The sequence below is a fragment of the Rhinopithecus bieti genome, unplaced genomic scaffold (assembly GCF_001698545.2).
Source record: "Rhinopithecus bieti isolate Rb0 unplaced genomic scaffold, ASM169854v2 scaffold_24306, whole genome shotgun sequence".
NCBI lineage: Eukaryota > Metazoa > Chordata > Mammalia > Primates > Cercopithecidae > Rhinopithecus > Rhinopithecus bieti.
In genome coordinates this window covers 112,678-138,884 of record NW_016811898.1, presented here as the reverse complement: position 1 = coordinate 138,884, position 26,207 = coordinate 112,678, and the positions used below count along the sequence as shown (strand labels likewise).

At 37.6% G+C, this 26,207-nt stretch overlaps 1 protein-coding gene across 1 annotated transcript in view; it reads right to left on the bottom strand.

Annotated features, from left to right (window-relative positions):
• Nucleotides 1-26,207, bottom strand: part of TRIP12 (thyroid hormone receptor interactor 12) — a 155,802-nt gene that overhangs the window by 59,768 nt on the left and 69,827 nt on the right. Inside the window, exons 5-8 of the mRNA XM_017895324.1 lie at nucleotides 14,966-15,071; nucleotides 10,678-10,814; nucleotides 4,241-4,324; nucleotides 2,682-2,777 (exon numbers count right to left, since the gene is read on the bottom strand). Of these exons, the coding sequence (XP_017750813.1) occupies nucleotides 2,682-2,777; nucleotides 4,241-4,324; nucleotides 10,678-10,814; nucleotides 14,966-15,071 (423 nt within the window). The remainder of the gene's footprint in view (nucleotides 1-2,681; nucleotides 2,778-4,240; nucleotides 4,325-10,677; nucleotides 10,815-14,965; nucleotides 15,072-26,207) is intronic.

The window sequence follows — 26,207 nt, the reverse complement described above, 5'->3', positions numbered from 1 at the left end:
AAAAAAGAAATTGCTGGTTTATTTTTTAAATGTGATAATGTGACTGTGTGTTTTGAGGAGCATTATCTTGAACCACATGATGAAATGTTTATAGAATAAAATTAGGCGTCACTTAACAAATGGGATATGTTCTGAGAAATGCGTTAGCCTATTTTGTCATGCAAACATCATAGAGTATACTTAAACCAAGATGGTACAGAGTTTAACCCCTTGCTCCTAGGCTAGAAACCTGTACGACATGTGACTTTACTGAATACTATAGGCAGTTGTAATGAGTATTTGTATATGTTACTATATCTACACATAGAAGAGGTACAATAAAAATATGATATAAAAGATTAAAAAATGGTACGTCTGTATAGGGCATTTACCATGAATGGAGCTTAACAGGAATGGAAGTTTCTCTGGGAGAGTGGGTGGTGAGTGAATGTGAAAGCCTAGATTATACACTACTATAAATTCTATAAACTGTATATTTATGTATACTAAATTTATAAGAAATATCTTGAAGAAATTAACCGGACAGGCACTGTGGCTCACGCCTGTAATCCGAGCACTTTGCGATGCTGAGGTGGGCAAATCACAAGGCCAGGAGATCGAGAACATCCTGGCTAACACAGTGAAACCCTGTCTCTACTAAAAATACAAAAAATTAGCCAGGCGTGGTGGCGGGTGCCTGTAGTCCCAGATACTCGGGAGGCTGAGGCAGGAGAATTGCTTGAACCTGGGAGGAGGCGGATACAGTGAGCCGAGATTGCACCGCTGCACTCCAGCCTGGGAGACAGAGCAAGACTCCATCAAAAAAAAAAAAAAAAAAGAAAGAAAGAAAGAAAGAAAGAAAGAAGAAACTAACCTTAGCTTCCTGTAACTTTTTACCTTCATAAACTTTTTTTAACTTTGACAGTTTTGTAGTATTAACTAGCTTAAAACACAAACACAATGTACAACTGTATAAAACATTTTCTTTCTTTATATCCATATAAGCTTTTTCCTATTTTGAAAATTCATTTTTTTTCTTTAGTTATTAAACAGTTTTTTAAAACATTTAGACACAAACATGACCATTAACCTAGGCCTGTACAGGGTGAAGATCATCAATATCATTATGTTCTACCTCCACATCTTATGTCCCACTGGAGGTCTTCAGGGGCGATGATAGGCATGAAGCTGTCATCTCCTGTGGCAACAACGCTTTCTTCTGGAACACCTACTACTAAGGTTTACAGTTCATGTTCTTCTTTAGTATGTAGAAGGAGTACATTCTAAACCAAGCTTGTTCAATGCGTGGCCCAGGATGGCTTTGAATGCAGCCCAACAAAAATGCGTAAAATTTCTTAAAATATTATAAGATTTTTTTGTGACTTTTTTAAAGTTCATCAGCTATTATTAGTGTTATTATAACAATTCTTCTTCCAATGTGACCTAGGGAAGCAAAAAGACTGGACACCTCTGGCTCTAAATGATCGAAGTATGGTTTAAAAATGTGTACTGTATATTAGCTAGATGATGGGAATTTTTCAGCTCCATTATAACCTTGTGGGACTGATGTAATGTGTGCGATCTGTTGTTGAATGAAACATCATTATGCAGCACATGACTGTATATAATGCCTGGGATTCATTTCAAACTAATATGGGAAGAAGGATGTGAATGAGGCTAGAGATAAAGGTTAGATATGAAGTAGGCACCACTGAAGCTGGGCCATGGGCACAAAGGTGTGGTATTGTTTTTGACTCTGGCTCTAGTTTACAGTTTACATTAAGTTCATGTGTAAAGGTTGATGTTAAATACAGGTTTCAGGTATCTCAAAATCAATACCCTTAGGGACCCCCCGCAACAGTTTTTTTTTTTTTTTCTCCTTTCCAGGCTTCTCCCCAGTGATAAATAAAATCAAATTTCTCTTAAAAAAACAAAAATCTTAAGAAACATTACCTGATTACAATGTATAAATCATATTTTGATCCCAATTCAAGGAAACAGACCAGGCACAGTGGCTCACGCCTGTAATCCCAGCACTTTGGGAGGCCAAGGTGGGTGGATTCCCTGAGGTCAGGAGTTCCAGATCAGCCATCCAACACAGTGAAACCCCATCTCTACTAAAAATACAAAAATTAGCCGGGCTTGGTGGTACACACCTATAATCCCAGCTACTCAGGAGGCTGAGGCGGGAGGATTGTTTGGACCCGAGAGGTGGAAGTTGCAGTAAGCTGAGATCACGCCACTGCACTCCAGCCTGGACAACAGTGCAAGACTCCGTCTCAAAAAAAAAAAATTTAAAAAAACAGTACACATGAGAACCTTATGTCTAAATATTTAAAGCTATAAAAAATTCAGCTAGCAAACTGTTTAATGTTTTATCCTCTCACCTTGACAAATACATCATTATGACAAACTCAAGATTCAAATCTATGCAAAACATGCCATCAGGTGCCATAATTACCAATGCAATTGTTTGAGATTCTTTATTCTTATTTTGTTCAAACAAACAGAATCAATCTCGCTATAAAATCTGGGTAATTCTGCAATGAAAATTGTACTTAAGGTGTGAATGTGCACAAGCCTTCTTTTAAAATGGGTTAAAGATGATGAAAACTTCTTAATACTTCGATCAATAGGTTACAAGTAAAAATAGCAGTTGGCTAATTATTGAGAGGTTTCAGGGAAGGAACATTTTTACTTACTAGCTCCGCTTCCAATTGTTCTATGGAAAAGCTGTGACATCCGAGGACCAAGAGGACCAAACAGGTGAGGGGGAAGACCCCTTGCCTCTAACAAAGCTAGAGAGAAAAGAAGGGCAGAGTGAACAACTAAGATGACTTTATGCAACTGATCTATCTGAAAATTTCAAGTAACTGATTCATCTCACTTAACTGATTCAGTCAATGTTACTTTGCTTTCTGAACTATTAAGAGAAGCTGCAAACTTTCAAGACCACCCTAATATATTAAATCAGTGCCAACAGGAATGTGTAAAATATTTCAAGAAAAACCTAAGGTAAATATTTTGACTATTTTGAAGAGCTAATATGTTAAGCACCCTTGCTCTGTTTTCTGTATGACACTATTTCCCAATCAGTTATTGGTCATCAGATCCTATAAAACCATATGAAAACAGTATATGATTTTAATTAGTTCCAAAATGTGAAAACAAAACAAAATAGGCCAGGCATAGTGGCTCAAACCTGTAATCCCAGGACTTTGGGAGGCCGAGATGGATCACCTAGGTCAGAAGTCCAAGACCAGCCTGGCCAACATGATGAAAGCCCGTCTCTACTAAAAATACAAAAATTAGCCAGGCGCAGTGGCGGGGACCTGTAATCCTAGCTACTCAGGAGGCTGAAGCAGAATGGTTTGAACACGGGCGGCGGAGTTTGCAGTGAGCTAAGATCGTGCCATTGCACTCCAGCCTGGGCAACAAAGTAAGACTCGGTCTCAAAACAATCAAACAAAAACTATGTGTTCCTGAGAGTCCAAGTCCTAGAGATACTTGTATGTTCCCTCAGGAACTTAAAAGCAATCAAAAATGATTTATAAATAATACTTTTATTGTAAGCCTCACACTGAGATCTGTTATAAATCAATTGAGATAAAAATACATACCCATCCATACATAATATTAGGCTGCTTTTGTAAAAGCACTTGTAACATTTTAAAAAACTACAATTTGTGTATACACTATACATTCCTTTTGAAACATGATCAAGAAGATAAAAAACCATGGCAAACACCTTATTAAAACCCATTTATGCTGCAGGTTGCAATTTTTTAAATTTTTGCATGAGTGAAAAGTCAGACCTTGGCAACGGCCTTGAGCAGTAGGATATAAATAACTCCCACATCCTTAGCGTTCCAATAATGGAACACTAGGCCTAAGTGGGTTAAATGCATTCATAATGCTACTGGACTCCAGACAAAAATATATTAAGGTACCCGTTTTCAAGATTTTAACTTATTTATTACTGAAACCAGCTATACATGCAACCACAATAAAAAAAAAAATTTAAACAAAAATAAGTATGTAAGGCTTTATCTAGTTAAACAGTAAACATCTAGAGGCAGATAGCTCATCTTCCAATTCCAAATCATGAAATTGCTACTAAGAAGTTTTTTTGTTTTTTTTTCTTGGAGGTGCAGGTACTGCTAGATTATGGTCAAATGAATTTAAATTAATTTCAATAAAGTATGGTATTAACAGGTAGTTCATGGTAATGGTTTCTTGTAGGCTCAGTAACTGTTTTTACCTTGCAAACGTCCCATCTCGGAATCATCTGATTCACTCTCCCCAGAGGTGGTCATGCCAACAGCCCCTGCAACAGAACTAGAGGCTTGGGGTGGAGGAAAGATGAGGGTTAGGAGAGGAGCACTTAAACACAGTGTGTCTGGCTTATCTTAGAAAAACCAAAGTTTTGTGGACTACAATGAATAAAGGCAATTAAACTTGTCTAGCCACAGTACACTCAGCTGTTCTTCTAGACTTTATCCTGTAGCTTTCAGGAACGAAAGGAGAACTCAACTATTTTAGTATTAAGTATTTTCATGCTTGTTTTTCATTTATACATGGCTTTTGACAAATATTTTGTGCCTTTGGAACTGTTCTTTAATTAAGATGTCCTGAACCCCTCTCTGAAAGTCAATAAAGAACATACTGCTAAAACAATTGTGATTATTTAACAGATGGCCAATTAGTAACAAAATAATAAAAGGCAAAATTGATATTTGGGGAAATGTTGTATATAGATGTCTGCCTTCTAAGTCTGCTTCATTCCCGGACTACAGTCTTGATACAATCATTTATCTGTTTTCATTAACTTCAAGAGTGCAAAAAGATATTACAACTAACAGATGACTGCTATGAAGCATGAAGGAGGCTGCACATGGTGGCTCACGCCTGTAATACCAACACTTTGCGGGTCAAGGCAGAAGGATCATTTAAGCTCAGGGGTTCAAGGCCAGCCTGGGCAACAGTGAGACTTGTAGTCCCAGCTACTGAGTTGGGCATGCCTGAGTTGAGAGCACTGCTTGGGCCCAGGAGGTAGGGGCTGCAGTGTGCCATGATCATGCCACTGCACTCCAACCTAAGCGGCAGGGCCAGACTCTATCTAAAAACAAAAGTATGAAAGGGCAACTAAAGTGTCAAAACTAGAGTAAAATGAAGAGTTAAGACTCAGGATACTATTAATCAAAATACTAACCTGACCAACAATGACAAAAAACCAGTCTAAGCTAATGGAGGCAGAGTCTATTATGAATCTGAACAGGAAGTAAAACCACAGTCCTACAAAACTAGCAGTTAATTGTGCCTCTAGATGTCTGCTGAGGTCAAAGAGGGTTCTTTTTGTTTGTTTTTTGGGTCTTTTTCTTTTCTTTTTTTAACCCAGATGATTGATCTACATAAGCTCTTCCACAATACCTTAAGCCCTATATACTGCACAGATTGTGACAGAATGCAAGCCAGGAAGAATATTTTTGTCATAATTGTTAAAGAGGCATGTGTGAATAACATATGTGAATTTAAAGAGCTTGTCTGAAGAAAAAGATGCCAAAATACCAGCCACCGACTGTATTTTCATATTACCATTCTCTTCACACACCATTAAGTATTTTCTATATAACTTCATTAATGGGATTAAAAAAAATTCTTAGAAAAACTTATGGTTTAGAACAGGGTCAGCAAAATATGGCCCAAAGGCCGAATCCAGTCCACCACATGGTTTTGTAAATAAAAATTTTATTAGAACATAGCTGTACTCATTCATTTACAGGTCTGCAGCTGCTTTCACACTGTAATTACAGAATTGAGTACTTGCAACAGAGACTACATAAAGCATAAAACATTTACTATCTGACCTTTTACAAAAATGTTGGAAACTCCCCCACCACTCCCAAAGGTTTAGAGCCACAGAGAGACAGATTAACCAGAAACACTGAAGTTGTATAAAGGTTGAGCAAAATCCACACTTCTGGTAAAGAAAAAGGAAATTAACCAGTAACTACACACACATTATAATGCTACTTACAGGTACGCAGCATTTATGAAACGCTTACTATACATAGGCATTGTCTAAGTTTCCTCCTAATTGTACAAAAGGTATTATAATCATCATGCACATAAGGAAACCAAGGTTTTGTGACTTTGAGCATACTTGGCCAATGTCAGATAGCTAGTTATGGATTGGAGATCTGAACTCAGGAAGCCTGACTTCACAGGTTCTACCCTTAGAAACTATATGACTCAAACATATTCTTTAGCAGTGATTTTTAATTCAAATAAAGTTGCTTCTTCACATTATACGGAAATGCTGTTAACAAATACTGTTACCAGGTACAATTATAACTGAAATGGCTCTTAAACTTATCTTAAGACTATTCCATCTATGTGGGAAGCAAATACCAAGTTTTTACAAATGAAATAGTTGGTATTTTTAAACCACACTCTGGAGCCCATACATTAAAAAACGCACACACAAAAATCTAACCTGTTAGAGTACTGCTGGGTTTTTAAGTTTATTGATCAGAGAATCTACTTGATTTTACTTTAAAATGTTCTCCAGACCTACAACCATTAAAGGTTTCTACCTTACATTACTTCTTAAACATTTTATTCTAACGACTTTCATAATGAATATCTCAAAACTGCACTGCCACAAAGACATCAATTAATCAAAACATAAAACCTACAGAAGAACATAATTAAAAGAGATGCTAAGGTTCTATTATAGCAGGGTCCCAACCTTTGGGGAGCCACAGAACCTTTTTTATTTTTATTTTTTGAGACAGGGTCTTGCTCTCTTGACCAAGCTGAAGTACAGTGGTGCAATTTACAGCTCACTGCAACTTCCGTCTCCAGGGCTCAAGCGATCCTCCCGCCTTCGCCTTCTGAGTAGCTGGTATCACAGGCACATGCCACCAAGCCTAGTTAAGTTTTGTATTTTTTTGTAGAGACAGGGTTTCACCATGTTGCCCAGGCTAATCTCAAACTCCTGAACTCAAGTGATCCACCTGCCTCGGCCTCCGAGTGTTGGGGTTAGAGGTGTGAGCTACTGTCAAAAGTCTGATTATCAGTAGAGGGTAGGGTACTGGTTTTGACAGAAATTGGAAACTAATTGTGAAGAAAAGAATTCTTTTGCTAGACCTCTGATAGCAAGTATTAAGCTTTTGTTCCCTTTTATGAAGCAGTTTAGGTTATCTAAAGTGGGAGTTCAGATAAGAGTTACAAGTTTTCTAATTTTGTAAAACATATATAAAAACTATTTTGTATGTTTTACAAAATGAGTTTGGTTTTACAAAAAAAAAAAAAGAAAACCCACTAGTTTTGTATGTTTTACAAAATTAGAAAACCTAAACCAGCCAAGCCTCTGGCTAATTTAATTAGGAGTATAGAGATGGCTGTTCTGTAAAGTCATGCAGATACGAAAATGTAATTAATCAACAGGAGTTGGCTACAGTTCCTTAGTCAAGGCTTCAAACCTACTTGGGCATAGGCCAGATTTGTTCCCAGAGTCAAATATACAAATGTAACTATCAATAGATAAAATCCAATGCCAGATTTTCAACAGATATTTCTCCTGTTTAGTCTTAAAATATCTTCACAGTACCGTGTAAGACAGTTTTATAATACACACAAGTGAAAACAATGGAGAAGGATATTGTCTAAATCAGAATACAAATATTCTATTACGGAGTGACAAGTTTTTATACTTTAACCAACAGATGCAAAGTTAACAAAATTGGAATACTACTTTATGTGATCTAATCCTGATCATTTCTTCTGAAACTATAAAGCTACCCAATGCAAAATGGAGTGACATTATTCTACAAGAATAAAGAAAAAAACTTCATTTCTTACTTTAGTACCCCTAGCATTTGCAAGACTTTATCAACACTATAAAGGTCTATACAGTTCTGATTATGTCCAAAACTAAGAATGCACAGGAGACCAGGTGTGGAGGCTCACGCCTGTAATCCCAGCACTTTGGGAGGTCAAGGTGGGGAAATCACTTGAGGTCAGGAGTTGGAGCGCAGCCTGGCCAACATGGTGAAACTAAATTAGCCTGTACTAAAAATACAAAAATTAGCCAGGCGTGGTGGCGGGTGCCTGTAGTCCCAACTACTTAGGAGGCTGAGGCAAGAGAATCACTCAGATCCAGGAGGCAGAGACTGCAGTGAGCTGAGATTGCAACACTGCACTCCAGCCTGGGCAACAGAGAGAAACTTATCCTCAAAATAAGAAAGAAAAAAAGAAAAAAAAAAAAAAAAGAATACACAGGAGTCTGCCTCTGACTCTTGGGAAAGTGTAGCAAACACTTAACTTTCAACTTCAAAGGCTAGCATTTCTTACATGAAGAGCTAATGTGGTTGGGCTTTTTAAAAGAATAACGACATTATTTCGAAATAAACGTTTTCAACGGAGTCTTATATCGACTATATAAGTACTATCTGAAAACGTTTACTTGTCAAAAGGAGCCCTAAGTCCACGAACCTATACACCATACTAATTTAGGTTTGTATTTTCTTTTACATTCCCATTTTACACATGCAGAAGCTAAAACACATTACCATGAAGAACTTAATGTAAAGCTGCTAAATAATTAGCTTATTTCCCCATAAATACTTTCATGAGTCAGCAAATTCCTATAACTCATAAGAGATCTATCCTCCAAAACGTAATGAAGTCAGTCCTCTAACACAAATGTACATGCCACATGTATTTTTTTATCACCAGTTACAATGCACAGTTTGGGAAACACCTGTATCACACTGTAATTTCAAACATAAATGACAACGGAATGCCTGAAAGTGCTTAGAAAGGCAGTTGGATGAGCCTGATTTCTGTATGCTTTTATCCTCTTAGGTAAATAAATAGGGGAACAAAATTTTACAGCCCATTCCCATTCCAGCCTTCAATTATATATTCGTATAAATTATATAAACTCTTGTAACTGTATTAGACAACAATGATGTTACAAATATGCCTGGCTTTGGGAAGTCACACATCACAGCTTGTAACCCTGAGCGGGCATAAGCAATGTTTGTCTCCGTTTCTCCTCACTTATAAAATGGTAATAAGAGCACTCATACCTCAGTACATTGTTTGAAATATTGAAAGAGAATATATGTAAAGTACTTAATACTATGGCTGGACTGCAATGTGGTACACACTGTATAAATATTAGTTATAATAATTACTGTAGTAAGTCTACATTAATAGCTTGCAGCTCCTTTTCTGTTACCCATTTGGGAACTGCCCCATTTCCACATTCAGGCTTCGAATAAACATTAAAAGACTGGGAAGGAGCATACAACACTGGGATAGACTGAGTCACAACCAGTTTTAATGAGTTGCAATGAAATGGACTTTCCAAGCAAGTATCTACCATTTAAACCTTCAGAAAAACTAGGAAAACCAATATGGGAAAAAACTCCTCTCCCACCACATAATTTATCATATAAAACTAAGAAAGTGTAGTGGTTTAAAAAATGCTAAGCTAGACAGAACAAGAAGACAGAAGTAGTGGGTAAACCGCAACCTTCCCGGCAAACTATGACATGACCAACCACAGACATTAAAGAAAATGACAACGTATACTAATAGTAAACAATAGTATCTGAAATATCTTTGTTCAAAATGAAGTATATGTCCACATCTAAACCTGTATCATCTGATGTAAGGCTCATACATATAAGCCTATAGTGATTGATTTTAACATTCTTTATCTGTTGTTCACGTCACTGAGAAACGTCAATACAAACTATATTTTGATATCCATCAGCCAGAATTAATAGTTGAAGTATTAGCCTTGTTTTGGTATAGGTAATGGGTACATATTTAAAGCTGAGAGAAAAGTCTTAATTTTTGTGCTTCTAATATATCAAGAATAAAAACGAGAAGCCTGGCAGGTGGGGTGGCTCAAGCCTGTAATCCGAGCACTTTGGGAGGCCGAGACGGGCGGATCACGAGGTCAGGAGATCGAGACCATCCTGGCTAACATGGTGAAACCCCATCTCTACTAAAAAACACAAAAAACTAGCCGGGCAAGGTGGCAGGCACCTGTAGTGCCAGTTACTTGGGAGGCTGATGCACGAGAATGGCGTAAACCCAGGAGGCGGAGCTTGCAGTGAGCTGAGATCCGGCCACTGCACTCCAGCCTGGGCGACAGAGCGAGATTCCGTCTCAAAAAAAAAAAAAAAAAAATGAGAAGCCCATAGCAATATAAATACTATTCTTATAGCTAAGGTTCAAACTGAATACTCGCATTTTAGGGCTTTTTCTATTGACGATAAAATTCTAAATTAAAATTTATATGTGTGTGAAGCAATTTAAACTATATCCTTATATTTTTACTATGAATTTAAATTCTTTCAATCAATGGGCAGTTATACACACTAGTCAATATATAAAAAGCAATGGGCAGTTATACACACTAGTCAATATATAAAAAGGTTAAACAGAGTTTACTTCTTCCTAAAAGCCTTTTGAACGTAATTAGTGCAAATTAGGATGAGAATTTTAAAATGGCAACCATTTCCAACTAATCAAAATGTCAAACTGGTAAAGTAAAACAAAACAGAACAAGAAGTTTATATGATAGTAACACCTAGCATACTTCCCTCCCTCCACCCATCAAATCTGTAAAAGACAGAAATGCATTTTAAAGCTAAGAAGTACCAATCTACCTACCCGCAGCTCCTTGGGGAGCTTCATCCGTCCGAGCAGCTGAAGAATTCACTGCCTCCTGGTTGCTTTCAGGGTCTGCCATTTTCTCCTGTCGACGAGCTTCAGCTGCTCCTCTTTTGCCCAGGCCAGAGCCTCGCCGACTACAACAGAAAAATGTCATCATGGGCAGCATTACCAGTGAACCAGGAGCAATGTATAGACAACACAAAGCTCAAATTCATGGAGCACAAAGCCAGTTTCTTCTTCATCCTCTTTTTAAATAAAAGTAAGTGCAGAAAATCACCATGTATAACAACCAAGACTTTGTATATTTAAAATTCTTCCAAGTTATACTGCATTTACAATACAAGCTTTTGTGTTACTGGGAGCTGTTGTCATCCTTAGAAACAGAAATGATTTTTAAAACACTTCCAACTAAAGAGAAAAGTGACTCTTCCTGCAGAGAAAATTCAATTCATTTAAAATACAGCATCATTCCCAGGGTAAATAGTGGATTAATATATTAATACTGGCTGGGTGCAGTGGCTCACACCTGTAATCCCAGCACTTTGGGAGGCCGGGCAGGTGTATCACCTGAGCTCAGGAGTTCAAGACCAGCCTGACCAATATCATGAAACCCTGTCTCTACTAAAAATGCAAAAATTAGCTGGGTGTAGTGGCGTGCACCTGTCGTCCCAGCTACTTGGGAGGCCAAGACAAGAGAATTGTTCGAACCTGGGAGGCGAAGGTTGCAGTCAGCCGAGATCATGCCACTGCACTCCATCTTGGGCAACAAAAACAAAACAAAAAAATTCATACAAAAGAACTGCAGATTAACACTGAGAATGCGAGGAAGGGAGAAGGAGGTGGGAAAAAAATTCCCAGCCTCTATGTTCTAGATTACCTAAATCATACAAAAATAACCATCCAAATAATGAATAACTCCATTCTTTAAGTTATGGATTTAATACTATTAATAAATACAGATAACATTTGGGAAAGACATTCATTTAGGACAGAGACAGAATAAATTATGGAAAAAGAATGACCACTTATTTCTCCTAAAGAAAATTACATTTTATTGATGATAAACCTTTTTTTCTCCTTTAATAGCAAAATCAGTAAGCAAACCGGAGAGAAGCAAAAATACTTCCCCCCAAATTATTTAAACTTGATAGCATTTAAACAAAGCTCCCCAAATTATCTTAAGAAAGGCAGAAGCCTATTAGTAAAGACATGTTTTAGATTAAAGTCACACTACAGTGACGTGAGAGAAGCAGGCACCACTGACCTACAAATGAAGGCTCTGCTTACCTAAGAGCAATGGAAGAGTTTATTCTCATTACAGAAAAAGCTTCCCTACACAGAAATTTGCTTAACTCATCTTTCTTTCACAAGGAAACAGCTCATTTCCCAACCCATTTTACAAAGCTACAAATTAGTGGGATTCAAATTCACTCATTTAAGATCTAATCTCCACCAGCACACTGGACTGATCACTTTGGATACATAGGGTGGCTGCCCTCAAGGAGTGCTACTCTAAAGAGAAACAAGGACACCGTTAGTAGGTGACCAAGGCACTAAACGTAAGCAGAATCTCAACTAATTCAGAAAAGATTTGCCATGAAAAGCACTTCAAGCAGGTGGCTAGATGAGACGGCCTGTGCACAGCATGATCAAACCTACAGTGGGTAATTTCACACGCACTAACTATCGTGAGTAGAAGGAGAGGTGGTTGCAGAGAACAGCAGGGCAAGCAAGACAATTATAACACTAGATTACCTGACTTCGCATACGGCTTAAAATTAATTTTCAGACACAATAAATTCAGTTTGCATCTCAGACTAAACCTTGAGTAATTAAGATTCAAAATTTGGCCCAAAATAGGATTAAAAACTCTGGAAAATTAAGAAGTTTCTTCAGAAATCCTCAGAAAAGTTGCTATGCAACCTCAAAAGCAAACAGGTGTATTAAATCCAGGTATTTTAAACAATCAAAAAAATTTAAAAACAGGTGGAAAAGATTTCAGGTGGCAAGGCTATCTTTTCATGATTTATAGGCACCAAGTTTTACTGTTTACTTATGTCACTACTGTCACACCACCAAGAGCAGAGAAAATAGGTTATCTTAGATAAGAACCAAAAGAAGTGGAAAGACCCCTCTGCTAACCTGAGTGGGAAAAGGTAAACTAAAATCATTCCCCCATGCCATCACTAGTTTGCATGCATTTACTAGAGGGAACAAGCTACAGTTCTGTGCTGCATAATGTTGTTTCTGTCAAGGACAAACCATATGTATGACCGTGGTCCTGCAAGATAATTAATACTGCATTTTTACTGTACTTTTTCTACATTTAGATATGTTTAGATGCATAAATGCTTGCCATTGTGTTACACTTGTCTACAGTATTCTGTAAGGTAACACGTTTTACAGGTTTGTGGCCTAGGAGCAACAGGCTACCACATGGCCTAGATGTGTAGTAAGCTATACTATCTAGGTTTGTGTTTTAAGTGTTCTCCATGACGTTTGCACGGCAAAATCACCTAATGACACATATCTCAGAACGTGTCCTCCTCATTAAAAGTGGCATGACTGGCCGGGCGCGGTGGCTCAAGCCTGTAATCCCAGCACTTTGGGAGGCCGAGACGGGCGGATCACGAGGTCAGGAGATCAAGACCATCCTGGCTAACATGGTGAAACCCGTCTCTACTAAAATACAAAAAACTAGCCGGGCGACCTGGCGGGCGCCTGTAGTCCCAGCTACTCGAGAGGCTGAGGCAGGAGAATGGCGTGAACCCGGGAGGCGGAGCTTGCAGTGAGCTGAGATCCGGCCACTGCACTCCAGCCCGGGCGACAGAGCAAGACTCCGTCTCAAAAAAAAAAAAAAAAAAAAAAAAAAAGTGGCATGACTATACACAGACAGAGAACTCATATATAGCTACTGAATAACGAGCCGTGGAATGGCACCTGACCAACTGACCAAGCCTGAAAAGCTGAGAGGAAGTTGCAGGAAAAAGATTTTTACTTTTAGGCTAAGATTCTCAATCAATTAACAAAGTTATGTGAAATATTAACTGTATCACATCAAAGATAGTTGTTTTGAAAAAGAGATCTACAGAAGCTAGAATTGGAGATGTGAGAGAACACACGTAATACCTACACTTTTTCTTGAGAGTAAGGTGATATAATATAAAATGAAGTACATTTCCCCCTCCATTCATTAAACTTAGTAACTAGTTCTAACACTTTTAGAAACCAGTTAGGCAACAGTACAACCATTAGAACAGGCATCCTTTTTGATTCATTAATCACACTACTGGGAAACTTAACTACCTTTTAAAAACAATCCAAATCTGCATAAAGATGCTCACTGGAAGTATATTTGACAGACTAGAATTCTGTAAACAGCCAAAGGTCCTGCTACTGTCAACAGCATTGTGAAAATAGCACAACAACAAAGGAAAAGTAGAGGATAAAAGTATCGTCAAGAAATAGAATGATTAAAACTTAATAAAAACATGTAAATAAATATTGCAGAGAAATTCACAAAGATAACGCCAGTTATGTTAGAATATGTCTTTACTTAAGTAAAAAAAATAAATAAATAATTTTTTAAAAATCGTCGGGCACAGTGGCTCACGCCTGTAGTCCCAGCACTGTGAGAGGCTAAGGCGGGTGGATCACTTGAGGCTGGGAGGTGGGAGACCAGCCTGGCCAACATGGTGAAACCCTATCTCTACTAAAAATACAAAAATTAGCTGGGTGGGGTGGCAGACACCCATAATCACGGCTACTCGGGAGGCTGAGGCAGAAGAATCTCCTGAAACTGGGAGGTGCAGGTTGCAGTGAGCCAAGATCGTGCCACTGCACTCCAGCCTGGGTGACAAGAGCAAGACTGTCAAAAAACAAAAACAAGGCCGGGCGCGGTGGCTCAAGCCTGTAATCCCAGCACTTTGGGAGGCCGAGATGGGCGGATCACGAGGTCAGGAGATGGAGACCATCCTGGCTAACACGGTGAAACCCCGTCTCTATTAAAAAATACAAAGAACTAGCCGGGCGAAGTGGCGGGCGCCTGTAGTCCCAGCTACTCGGGAGGCTGAGGCAGAAGAATGGCGTAAACCCGGGAGGCGGAGCTTGCAGTGAGCTGAGATCCGGCCACTGCACTCCAGCCTGGGCGACAGAGCGAGACTCCATCTCAAAACAAAACAAAACAAAACAAAAAACAACCTATGGAGTTAAGGATTTTGATGAAAGCTGAAACTAAGCAACAGAAGACAAATGAACTCACTATAAACGAAAAAAACCAAATTACCTGGTACTAGCACAGGAGCCCGTGGTCTTTTGGCGTGTGCTCCGCCTCAAACTGGGGAGCTCAGCAGGTGGAGATTCACTGCGCTTCTTCGTAGATTTTCTTAAACCTATCCATGGAAAATGGAAAAGTGTAATTTTATAATGAGAAATTATCATTAATTAAAAATTATAAAATTCTTCAGGTCATCATGTTCAAAACTCGACAGATTCTTTTCATAACTTCTCCAGCAGTATTGCTAGCTTTATTTCCAGAGCCTATTCATAATGAAAAAGTTAATGGTACTTGGCCCTCCAGTTGAGGATCGGTCTTCTCACTTGGGCCCAACCTTGACCCAAGCTATTCCCAGAGTCCTGCCTATCTCTCCTCTTTCAAAGTTCTTTTCTCATCTGCTAACTCTTCTCCACTAACAAAGGTGAGTTTTTTTGTATATACCATGTATTTCAAGAATTTACTAAACGCCATGAAGTTTATCAATTTTGTTACACTGTTCTTATATTGTCCTATTTCAGTTAGTTTATATAAGGCTCATCAATAAGGTATGAGAGAACTAAATGAGTTATACCACCCATCAGAAAGGTACATGCACTTGGACTGAAGGTTATTAGGAAGTATGATTTATAAAAAAGACTGTATAATTAGGGGGAAGAGCCAATTAAGTACACTTTTCACAGTATTCTGGAAGCTAAACTAATGCCTTTACAGGTCAATAGGCTCAAAAACAGTGTATCAATTAAGTAAAGTTTATTACTATTTTATGAACAGTAAGAAAGCCAAGACAGCATTCACCCTTGCCCAATCCTCACAATGTTACCATAAATGACATACTAGGCAGTATGCTCAATCTAAACAAAGACCTCCAATAGTGAACAGTCTCCAAAGTTACCATATTTCCATGAGAACTCAGCATTATCTTAAATATCTGTTAATTTTTTCTGAGACTAATTATACAATTGGTCCTGGTCACTTGCTTCTTTTCAGGAAGTTTTAATTTTGCTGATTTCATTGTTTTAAAGGGGAAAAACTAATTCTTTACTCCTTTGATTGGGAAAAAGCAGCAGTAAAAGATCTGGGAGAGAAACAGTAAAAGGATTCTAGACATTTTCTTGATCTTTTACACTCAAAACTTCAGCTCATTCAACTTGGGATGGTCTTTATAGCAGACTTAAAAGGAGAGTTGCTAAGTGAAAAATCAAACTTCTTCAAGAATCTGTGAACATGAAACAGAAGTTTTAAGGATAAAATCTATGTTTGGACAGGCATTACCTTTTAGACATCTAAACTGTATCTTTTGGGCCTTTTTCTAAATAACTTCTGTGAAAGATTATCTAAACAAGTGAAGCTGACTTAAAAGAATCAAAGAATGAAACTTTAATTGGGAAAAGATGATTGGCTTAAGAGTTTCTAAAATTTCAATCCTATTTTTAGATTGGTTTTCTACATAGCGTATTGCCAGAATTACTTGATATAATCATATGCTTGACATCCTATGCTGTCTTTGTCAGGGCACACAATCTGGTCACCTAAGAGACAGGGCATGAGAACAGATCTAGGGAGCTAGCTTGGTAATACATTCGGCTAATTTGCATCACATTTAGTATTTTAAAAATTCATAAATTATTTAAAAATAGTATTTCAGAAAGTATTAAATTTTACACTTGCTTTTCCATTGGATTTGTGTGACTAAGTTAAAGTAGACTTACAAATGTATAGAGAGAAAAAAACACAAATGCACATTATATTAAAACACACCAAAAAACAGTGTTTTTGCTTATAACAAAGCACTTTAAAAAACCCTGTATTCTTGTCATTAGTCTTAGTACTTCATTCAAGTAATACTAAAATATCTCTATACATACCATTATACAGCAATAGACAGTAGCACACACTTTTGCATCTATTTAGCGACATTAAAAATAAAATATTCAAACTAATGTACTGTGGGCTACACTGCTGTAAGGTGATGTACTCACCTTTACTTTTAATCAAACTTTATTTTACTCTTTCAGTATTCATGTCCTAAAAGAGACTTCACTGTTTAACTTTCTTTTACACTGTCTTCAACTATAACTTAAATGTGATAATAATATACTTATTGTGAGTGGTTCAACAAGTTTGACAAATGTATTTACCTATATAACCAGCATCATCATTAAGACACAGAACATTTCCATTACTCTAAAAAGGTCCTTCCTGATCCTTGTAGGTAATCCTCTCTCCCAATCTCTCTGTCTCTCTCTTTCATAAGGCCCTTGTCAATGACTGATCTGTTTTCTGTTGCTATTGTGCCTATTTTAGAATTTCATATAAATAGAAGAATACACTGCTTTGGAAATGAATTCCATTTTCTTACAAATATTAGTAACTCATTCCTTTTCATTGCTGAGTGATATTCTTGCCAGTAAATGTTCCACAATGCTTATCCATTCTTGGTGGCAAGCTTTAAGAGGACCATACTAAGTTGCAGAGAAGTAGGGAAGGGAAGAACCAAAACAACAGACTAGATAGAAAAACACTTTTAATGGCTGTCATAATCATGCCACGATCATAAAACGACTGTGAGACTGTCGTAACTCCACTCCTGATAAAGTAGGAGAGATTACCTTAAACACGTTGTGGTCTGAAAGACAATCTCACAGTAAAAGAGCTGCTATGTCTAATACTTTCTAGTGGAAAAGAGGTTATCATTACTTGCAACAGAATCAGAACCCAGGATAGACCATACTAGCTTTCACATCTCTATCTCTGCCCAAAACACTTGAACAGGGCAACACAACTTATGCAGTGAAAACTGATAACTGGTAACTTCTCAGCATATTTCAACAAACCAAGTCAAACTTTGGAAGGACTATATAAATTCCTTTTATGGATTATTCTTCCAAAAGTCTGAAACATTTTCAGAACATCAGAAATGGCAGAGACATTCATGGAGAAAGCAAAGTTCCAGTTTGAAGCAGTTGAGGAAGATCACTTTGTAGAAGATAAAGATAGATTACCCTTCTTTTGGCCATTTAGCAAACTGACTATGCTAGAACATACTATTCTTACACTTAAGACTATTTTTCAAAAATACTTTCAGATATAAAGTTAGATGATTCCTATTTTTCAAATACAAGAACATTTATTGACATTAAAGGTGCATAAGCTGGCCAACTACACAAATCCAAAGCTCATCTTGAAGCAAGCAAAACAGAGTATATTAAGAATACATCTTAACATGCATCTCGCAAGTTGTTAAAATTTTGCTTTACTGGTTCTAAACAAAAAACTTTAGAACTGTCCGTATAAAAATACAGTATTTTGTAGAACTGAAATTTCCTTGTATTCTGCTGATCAAGCAAGGAGTATTTAAATAGAGGAGAGCACACAGTTAAGTGTAAACCTACCGAACACCAATTAAAACACATATACATAGATACACACACACACACACACTCTCTCTCTCTCCCCTCTTTCCCAGGCTCTGTGATGCAGCAAAACTACATTTATCGCTTACCTTTATGATGCCACTCAACAAGAATGTCACTGGTCAGATTAATATACTCTTATCCCCAAAAGTTTTGTGTAATGAAGTTAGGCATAAATGTAGATGCACTCTTTTCCTCAAAATTCTTCCCCTTATTATATTGGTATACGAATATATGCCCTTGTTCCTATAATCTTTAAACTTCTGGATAAAGATTAAACTGGCAGTTAGTATTGTCTGCCTAAAAATCCTAATTGTTCTGTTCTCTAATATAGACGTGTCTATAAAACAAACAAACAAAAACAGGCTGAGCATGGTGGCTCATGTCTGTAATCCCAGCACTTTGGGAGGCCAAGGCCGGAGGATCATTTGAGGCCTAAGAGTTTGAGACCAGCCTGGGCAACGTAGATCTTGTCTTCACAAGAAAACCAAACCAAAACAACAAACAAAAAACACAGGCTGGCTATTGTGGCTCATGCCGGCAATCCCAGCAATTTGGGAGGCTGAGGCTGGAGGAATGGGTGAGCCCAGGAGTTTGAGACCAGTATCAACAACACTGTAAGACCCTGTGTCTCTACAAAAAATAAATAAATAAATAAAAATAAATTAGGTGGGCATGGTGACACATGTCTATAGTTCCAGCGACTTAGGAAGCTGACACGGGAGGATCCTTTAAGCCCAGGAGTCCAAGGCCACAGATCACACCACTGCACTCCAGCCTGGGTGACAAAGCAAGACCTTGTGAAAGAAAAGGAAGAAAATGAAGGGACGGAGGAAAATAAAGAAAAAAAAAAAAAAAAAAACATGTATTCCTAATTTAAAAAAAAAACTGATTTATTCAAAGTTCAAGGTTTCAGTCTTTCAAAGCAGCGGCAATTTGCAAGGTTTGGCTTTTGAAATGTGATATAATTAAAACTGTATGTATCCAGTTGCAAGCTTTGAATTTTTAAAACAACATTGTAAGAGAATCAGATTGAGGAGTGACAATGACCTTAGATATTTTACTTACTGGACTCTTATGTAAGAATAGTTAAGATGCTTTGGAGTACTTCCTATTTACAAGATTTACTTTCCTTGTCTACTTGAAATTTTATAAATTTTAAAATGTATTTCTCATTACATTAGACTATTATTAAATGACTCCAATCTCATCATTTTGCAGGAGAAATGAGCTCAAGTAATATGTCTGCCTACTTAAAAGGAGTCACCAAAGGTAGGTCACTACCAATACTGGAATGGCTTTTACTCCGAGATATGTTATGTTACTTAAAAACTAGAAATAGACGACTGAATAATAAATATTCACTGTCATGTTTTTATGCTATCTTCCATTCTTACATGATCTATGTTAAAGGCATGTTAATCTTTCATATGGTAATCTGACATACACATATCAGACCTATTACACAGTCTTATTATGAAAATGTAGTCTCCTCCACCAAGATGAAGTATTCTAACAATCAAGTAAGTAAACCTTCCAGCTTCTTCAAGATTCCTTCTGTTATATAAGAAGTCAAAGCAAACAGCAATGTCAATATATTTGATAAGGCTATATAAAAATCAGGCAGGGACGAAGAGGTGAGGGAAGCTGATTTAAGATCTTCATTCCATAAATAATTATTCCATTCAAATAATTAGTGTTATCTTCCAACTTACATATGCATTTTAAAGTGACTTTAGAAGATCAAGTACACATACCTATTTTTAATGTACAGAAACTCTTTTTCTGAGCGCACTGCTTATTTATTTTTAAAGTTCTCTGGAGAGCTATCTCCTACCTCTTCTCCATGTGGTACCATTGGAAATGTCTTTTCCAACACATTCCTACTACTACACAAGAGGGTTAAACACCAATCCTCACCATCATCCCCCTTTTCTCTCCTCCAGCATACTGACTGATTCAAGGACAGGTATATAACCCAAGGAAATCAGGGACTTCCTTAAATGTTGATATATAAATGAATAGATATAATCCTCTTTTACTGTAAAGGGAGAGTCTCAGGGAGGTCACAAGATGTGAGACTGTCAGTGCTATCTTCATATGGCCTCTGGATCCAGCCAAGCCTGAAGCTAGGCATTCTCTTGGCTTTACCCATCATGTGAACAGATTTGCATTTCCATTTAATTTTGGTTGAATATCCACCACTAATCCCAAAATTCAGACCAAAAGTCATTATTAGCATTTTTAGTCTAGAGCAGGTGTTGACAAACAGCAGCCTGTGGGACAAATTTGACTGGCAACCTGAGCCTCTCAAGCTATGAATGGTTTATACATTCCAGAGAGTCATAATAAATGAAGAATATGTGGCAAAGATTGTATGTGGTCAGCAAGGCCTAAAATAGTTACTATATGGCCATTTAAAGGAAATGGTTACTGACCCAGACTTTGAGGGGAAAAAAAAAAAAACACGTAAGAATTCACCCAGATTTCAAAAACTAGTTAAAACTCTCCAGAACAAAATAAATAAAACCTCTTTATATTTTAATATAGTATACAAATTAATATCTTAAACAAGGGTAGATATCAAAAAAATTGCTACAAGTAATTTACATTTATAGGCATAGCAGGGCAGACTCTGATAGATCTTTAAAACACAAATGCCTGGCTGGGTGCAGCGGCTCACATCTGTAAGCCCAGCAGTTCAGAATACAGAGGCAGGAGGACTGCTGGAGGCCGGGAGTTTGAGACCAGCCTGGGCAGCATAGTTTCTACAGAAAATTAAGAAAAAAAGAAAAAAAATTAGCTGGGTGTGGTCACACAAGCCTGTAGTCCCAGCTGCTCAGAAAGCGGAGGAAGAAGGATTGCTTGAGCAGTGAGCTTGATCACACCACTGCGTTCCAGCCTGGGTGACATATCCAGACCCTTTTTTTAAAAAAGGTGGTTATTGTCTTGAGATGGAATTTACTCATGGAAAGATGCTGTGGACATCACTGAAATGACTAGAAAGGATTTAAAATATACATAAACTTAGTGATAAAGCACCAGCAGCAGCAGGGTTGGAAAAAAATTGACTCCAATTCTCAAAGAAGTTCTACTATAGATAAAATGCTATCAAACAGCATCCCATGCTCTATTGAAATCTTTCGTGGAAGCAGAAGTCAATCAACGATGCAAACTTCATTGTTCTGAAACTGCCACAATCACACCAACTTTCAGCAACCACCACCCTGGTCAGTCAGCATCTATCAACACTGAGACAAGACCATCCACCAGCAAAAAGATTATGACCCGCTAAGACTCAAATGATCATTAGCAATTTTTAGCAATAAAGCATTTTAACTAAGCCATGTACATATTTTTTTTTTGACACAATGTTATTGCATGCTTACTAGATTACAGTATAGTGTAAGCACAACTTTTATGTGCATTGGGAAACAAAAAAATTCATGGAACTCACTTTACTGTGATTTTAATTTTATTGTGGTGGCTGGGAACTGAGTGCATAACATCTCCAAGGTATGCCCATGTAACTATATTAACGGTTACTTTGGTAAAAATAAATTCAAAAAATGAAAAGTAATCTATGAGGTTATAGAAAGGAATCAGACTTTTATTTTAAAATAACTCAGTAATAAGACAGATTTTGCAGATAATGAGATAAATCCCAAATGCAATTTTAAAGCAAATTTTATTTCCTAGTCAATGCACAGCCATTTCATGCACTGATTCGTCAATATGAATTACAAATATTGGAAATGTCCAACAGTATTCATCTAAGCATTATTTATAATAAGGAGTAACTAGAAAGGAGCTAGATGCCCAGTAATAGGGAATAGTTAAATAAAACAATATGGTAATTAAAATTGCAAGAAAACAGTTATTATTTAATGAGGATGTGAACACTTTGGCACTTTTACATGACTGGTGGGAATTAAATTCATATATTTCTAAGTGCAATTTCAAAATATATGTCAATATCTAAAAAGAATATAACCATTGACTTAACAAGGAAATAGTTGTGTAAATCACAAAGCTATACTTAATTAGGGTACATCCATATCTAGCCATCACAAATGATGTAATTTATAGTTATTTGAAAGGAAACCAGTCTACTACAAAGTGTTTAGACAAATAATGCACTTTTGTTTCTCCACAACTATTACCTTGTTCTGTCACTCCGAAGATGAAATTGAATGGACATCAAATGTATATTTTAGAGAGCCTGGCACATAACAGGCACTCAAAAAGTAATGCCTACTGTCATGTACAGCGAGATCACACTTTGCATGTGCCTAGCGAAGTGTCTCCCTTCTGGGTAAAGACAGAAGATTTAACACACATGCACTCACTTCTGTCTCCACATGAAATGCCACTAATACAGCATTAAAACAATCTGAGACATAAATCTACAAGGATGAGAAGAATGGAGGACACTATCATTACAATACAATTTTAGGAGATGAAAACCAGAAATGCCAGGCTAAATGCACTGGGAAGTCCAGAAAACTGAAAGAAGAAAGCTGAGATTAACTACCAATTAAACTGACACCAGAGAAACCCAAAAAGGCTCAGGATCTGATGATGCCAGATACCTCTAGGGCAGCGTTGGGATTAAAACTGAAGATTGGCTGATAGGTTGCTTACAAGGCATCAGATCCCCAGATCCCCTCCCACACTTGTACAGCTGGGTAACCATTCCTCTCCTGGTTACAGCAAAAAACAAGACCTATATTCTTTAGGAAGTGTTGCAGGAAGTCAGGGACCCCGAATGGAGGGAGCAGCTGAAGCCATGCCAGAAGAACATAAATTGTGACGATTTCATGGACACTTATCACTTCCCCAATCAATACCCTTGTGATTTCCTATGCCTGTCTTTACTTTAATCTCTTAATCCCGTCATTTCAAAAACTGAGGAGGATGTTTGTCGCCTCAGGACCCTGTGTGATTGCGTTAACTGCACAAATTATTTGTAGAGCATGTGTGTTTGAACAATATGAAATCTGGGCACCTTGAAAAAAGAACAGGATAACAGCAGTGTTCAGGGAACAAGGGAGATAAGACTTTAAACTCTGACTGCTGGTGAGCTACTAGACGGAACAGAGCCATATTTCTCTTCTTTCAAAAGGAAATAGGAGAAATATCGCTGAATTCTTTTTCTCAGCAAGCAACATCCCTGAGAAAGAGAACACGTCCTGAGGGTAGGTCTATAAACGGCCCCTTTGGAGGCCGCTGTCTTTTACGGTCGAAGCTGAAGGGATGAAATAAGCCTTGGTCTCCTGTAGTGCTCCCAGGCTTATTAGGACGAGGAAATTCCGGCCTAATAAATTTTGGTCAGACAGGTTGGCTGCTCTCAAACCATGTCTCCTGATAAGATGTTATCAATGACAACGCATGTCCGAAACTTCATCAGCAATTTTAGTTTTGCCCCATCCTGTGGTCCTGTGATCTCGCCCTGCCTCCACTCGCTTTGTGATATTTTATTACCTTGTGAAGCATGTGATCTCTGTGACCCACACCCTATTCATACGCTCTGTCCCCTTTTGAAAATCGCTAATAAAAGCTTGCTGGTTTTACGCCTCGGGGAGTATCACGGAACCTGCCGACATGTGATGTCTCCCCTGGACACCCAGCTTTAAAATTTCTCTCTTTTGTACTCTTTCCCTTTATTTCTCAAACCAGCCGAGACGCTGAGGGAAATAGAAAAGAACCCACGTTAACTATTGGGGGCGGGTTCCCCGATAGGAAGTATAGAATATAGAAATTCTTGACTAAAGTACACAGTACAAATAGGTACACTATACCAAAAATAAGAGGGAGAGAAGGGAATCGAGTACGGACATACTGTCTGACAATATACATTATCCTGCCTCTGTCTGAGGCCTCTTCTCCCACTCGGCTCCCAGAACTCAGGAACTTAAGGTTTCACCTTAAGGCAGGAGTTTGAAACAATCTTCTCTGTGGAATTTTACCAGCTAAAGGAAAAAAGATCTAACAATAATGATAAGAGGAAGTTTACAACAAAATGACCCAACCAGATCACTAAACAATGAATCTCGGTCAAACCTCACTTATGTACTCAGAGCTTACAAATTAGACTTTTGGTCTCGAATTATACTTGAGTATGAGGAGACAACCAGGAATTACCAGAATTACCAGAATATGAGGAAAGTTCCTAGCATGAAAGACAAAACCAATCCAAAATTCAAGCCCCCCCCACACACAAAAAATACTTGAGATCACACAGGCAAAGAAAACTCACCATTAATGTCATCAAAAAAGAAATGCAATCATAAACCAAACACATGATTCTATACACAAGGAAATGAAAACAAAATCACCTCTTGGAAATAAAAGATGGCAAACATGGGGAAAAAAAGCAATTCAAGAGAACAGTTGGAAGATGAAGTAGAAATCTACCAGAAACAGAACAAAAAAGGAAAGCAATGTCAAACAGTAAGATCAAGACCATTTAAGAGGACAAGCACTCAACAGAAAATCAAGAAAGAGAAAAGAAACAAGTACAGGGTAACCAACAGTCCCAGTTTGCCTAGGACTATCCTGGTTTTAGAGCTGTAAGTCCTGAGTCTTCAGAATGCCCCAGATCCAGAGAAAGCAAAACCAGCTAGTCACCCTATCAAGGAATAAATCAGAAATAGGAACGGTGCCAATGTTGAAAGATGGAAGACACTATTGTAATTCTTCAAAATTCTGAAGGAAAGTAATTCCCAACCCAGAACTCTATATTCGCCAATCTGTCAAGTAAGTATCAAGGTGGTACGATACGTTTTCAGACATCTAAATTTTGAAAAAATAAATTTTAAATTATTAAAATCTCATACTTTTCCTTAGATTCAAGAAAAAATATTCCACCAAAAGAAACCAAGAAAGATGACGTGAAATCTAGAAAAGGGAAACTAAAAAGACTGAAGCAAATCCCAAGGCTAAAGCAGTATAACCAGGCGCAATGAACAACCATCCAGAGGCCTCATTTCTTCAGGAAGATGAAGCAAATGCATGTAGACAGCTTGAGAAAAGATGATGACAATTAGTAAGGAGTGTGGAGTTTGAGTAAGTTCATGGGAAAGTACGGAAAACTTTCCGTACTTTATTTTGAATTTTAAATTCAAAAAGGAATTTAAAATTCAGGAAAAGCAAAAACGTGTGAGAAAGGAAATGTTCCTACATGGCTTAGTGTAAATGATATTTAGATGTTGATGATACAATAAACCCTGCGTGCTGATCATCACTGGGAAGACGGTAAGTACGTAACAGTATGTGTTCAGTAGGTGAACAGGGTGGGGTAAGGTTAGAATGCAAAATCTTCATTTTCCACAAGGGGAACACAACAGGGATCAAAGAGTTGGGGGTGGGAGAGAAGAATCAACAAAGGGACATATAAAAGCACATAATCTAGACATTAAAACATCAAAATAATCAGCTATAGAAAAGCGCACAGTGGCAGAAAGACTGCTTTAAAAAAAAAAATAATAGATCTGGCCAAGCATAGTGGCTCATGCCTATAATCCAAGCACTTTGGGAGGCCTAGATAAGAGGATTGCTTGAGTCCAGGAGTTTGAGATGAGCCTAAGCAACACAGTAAGACTTCATCTCTACAAGAAAAAATCTTTTTTAAAAAATTAGCTGGGTATTGTGGCATGTGCCTGTGGTCCCAGCTATCCGGGGTGCTAAGGTGGGAAGCCTGCTTGAATCTTTCGAGATCAAGGCTGCAGTAAGCTATGATTATCTTCTTGAAGAAGAAAAAAAAAGATCTTATATAACTCTTTCACTTTACACTGCAAATAAGTGGTGATAAATATAAAGTGAAAATTTTGGCATGA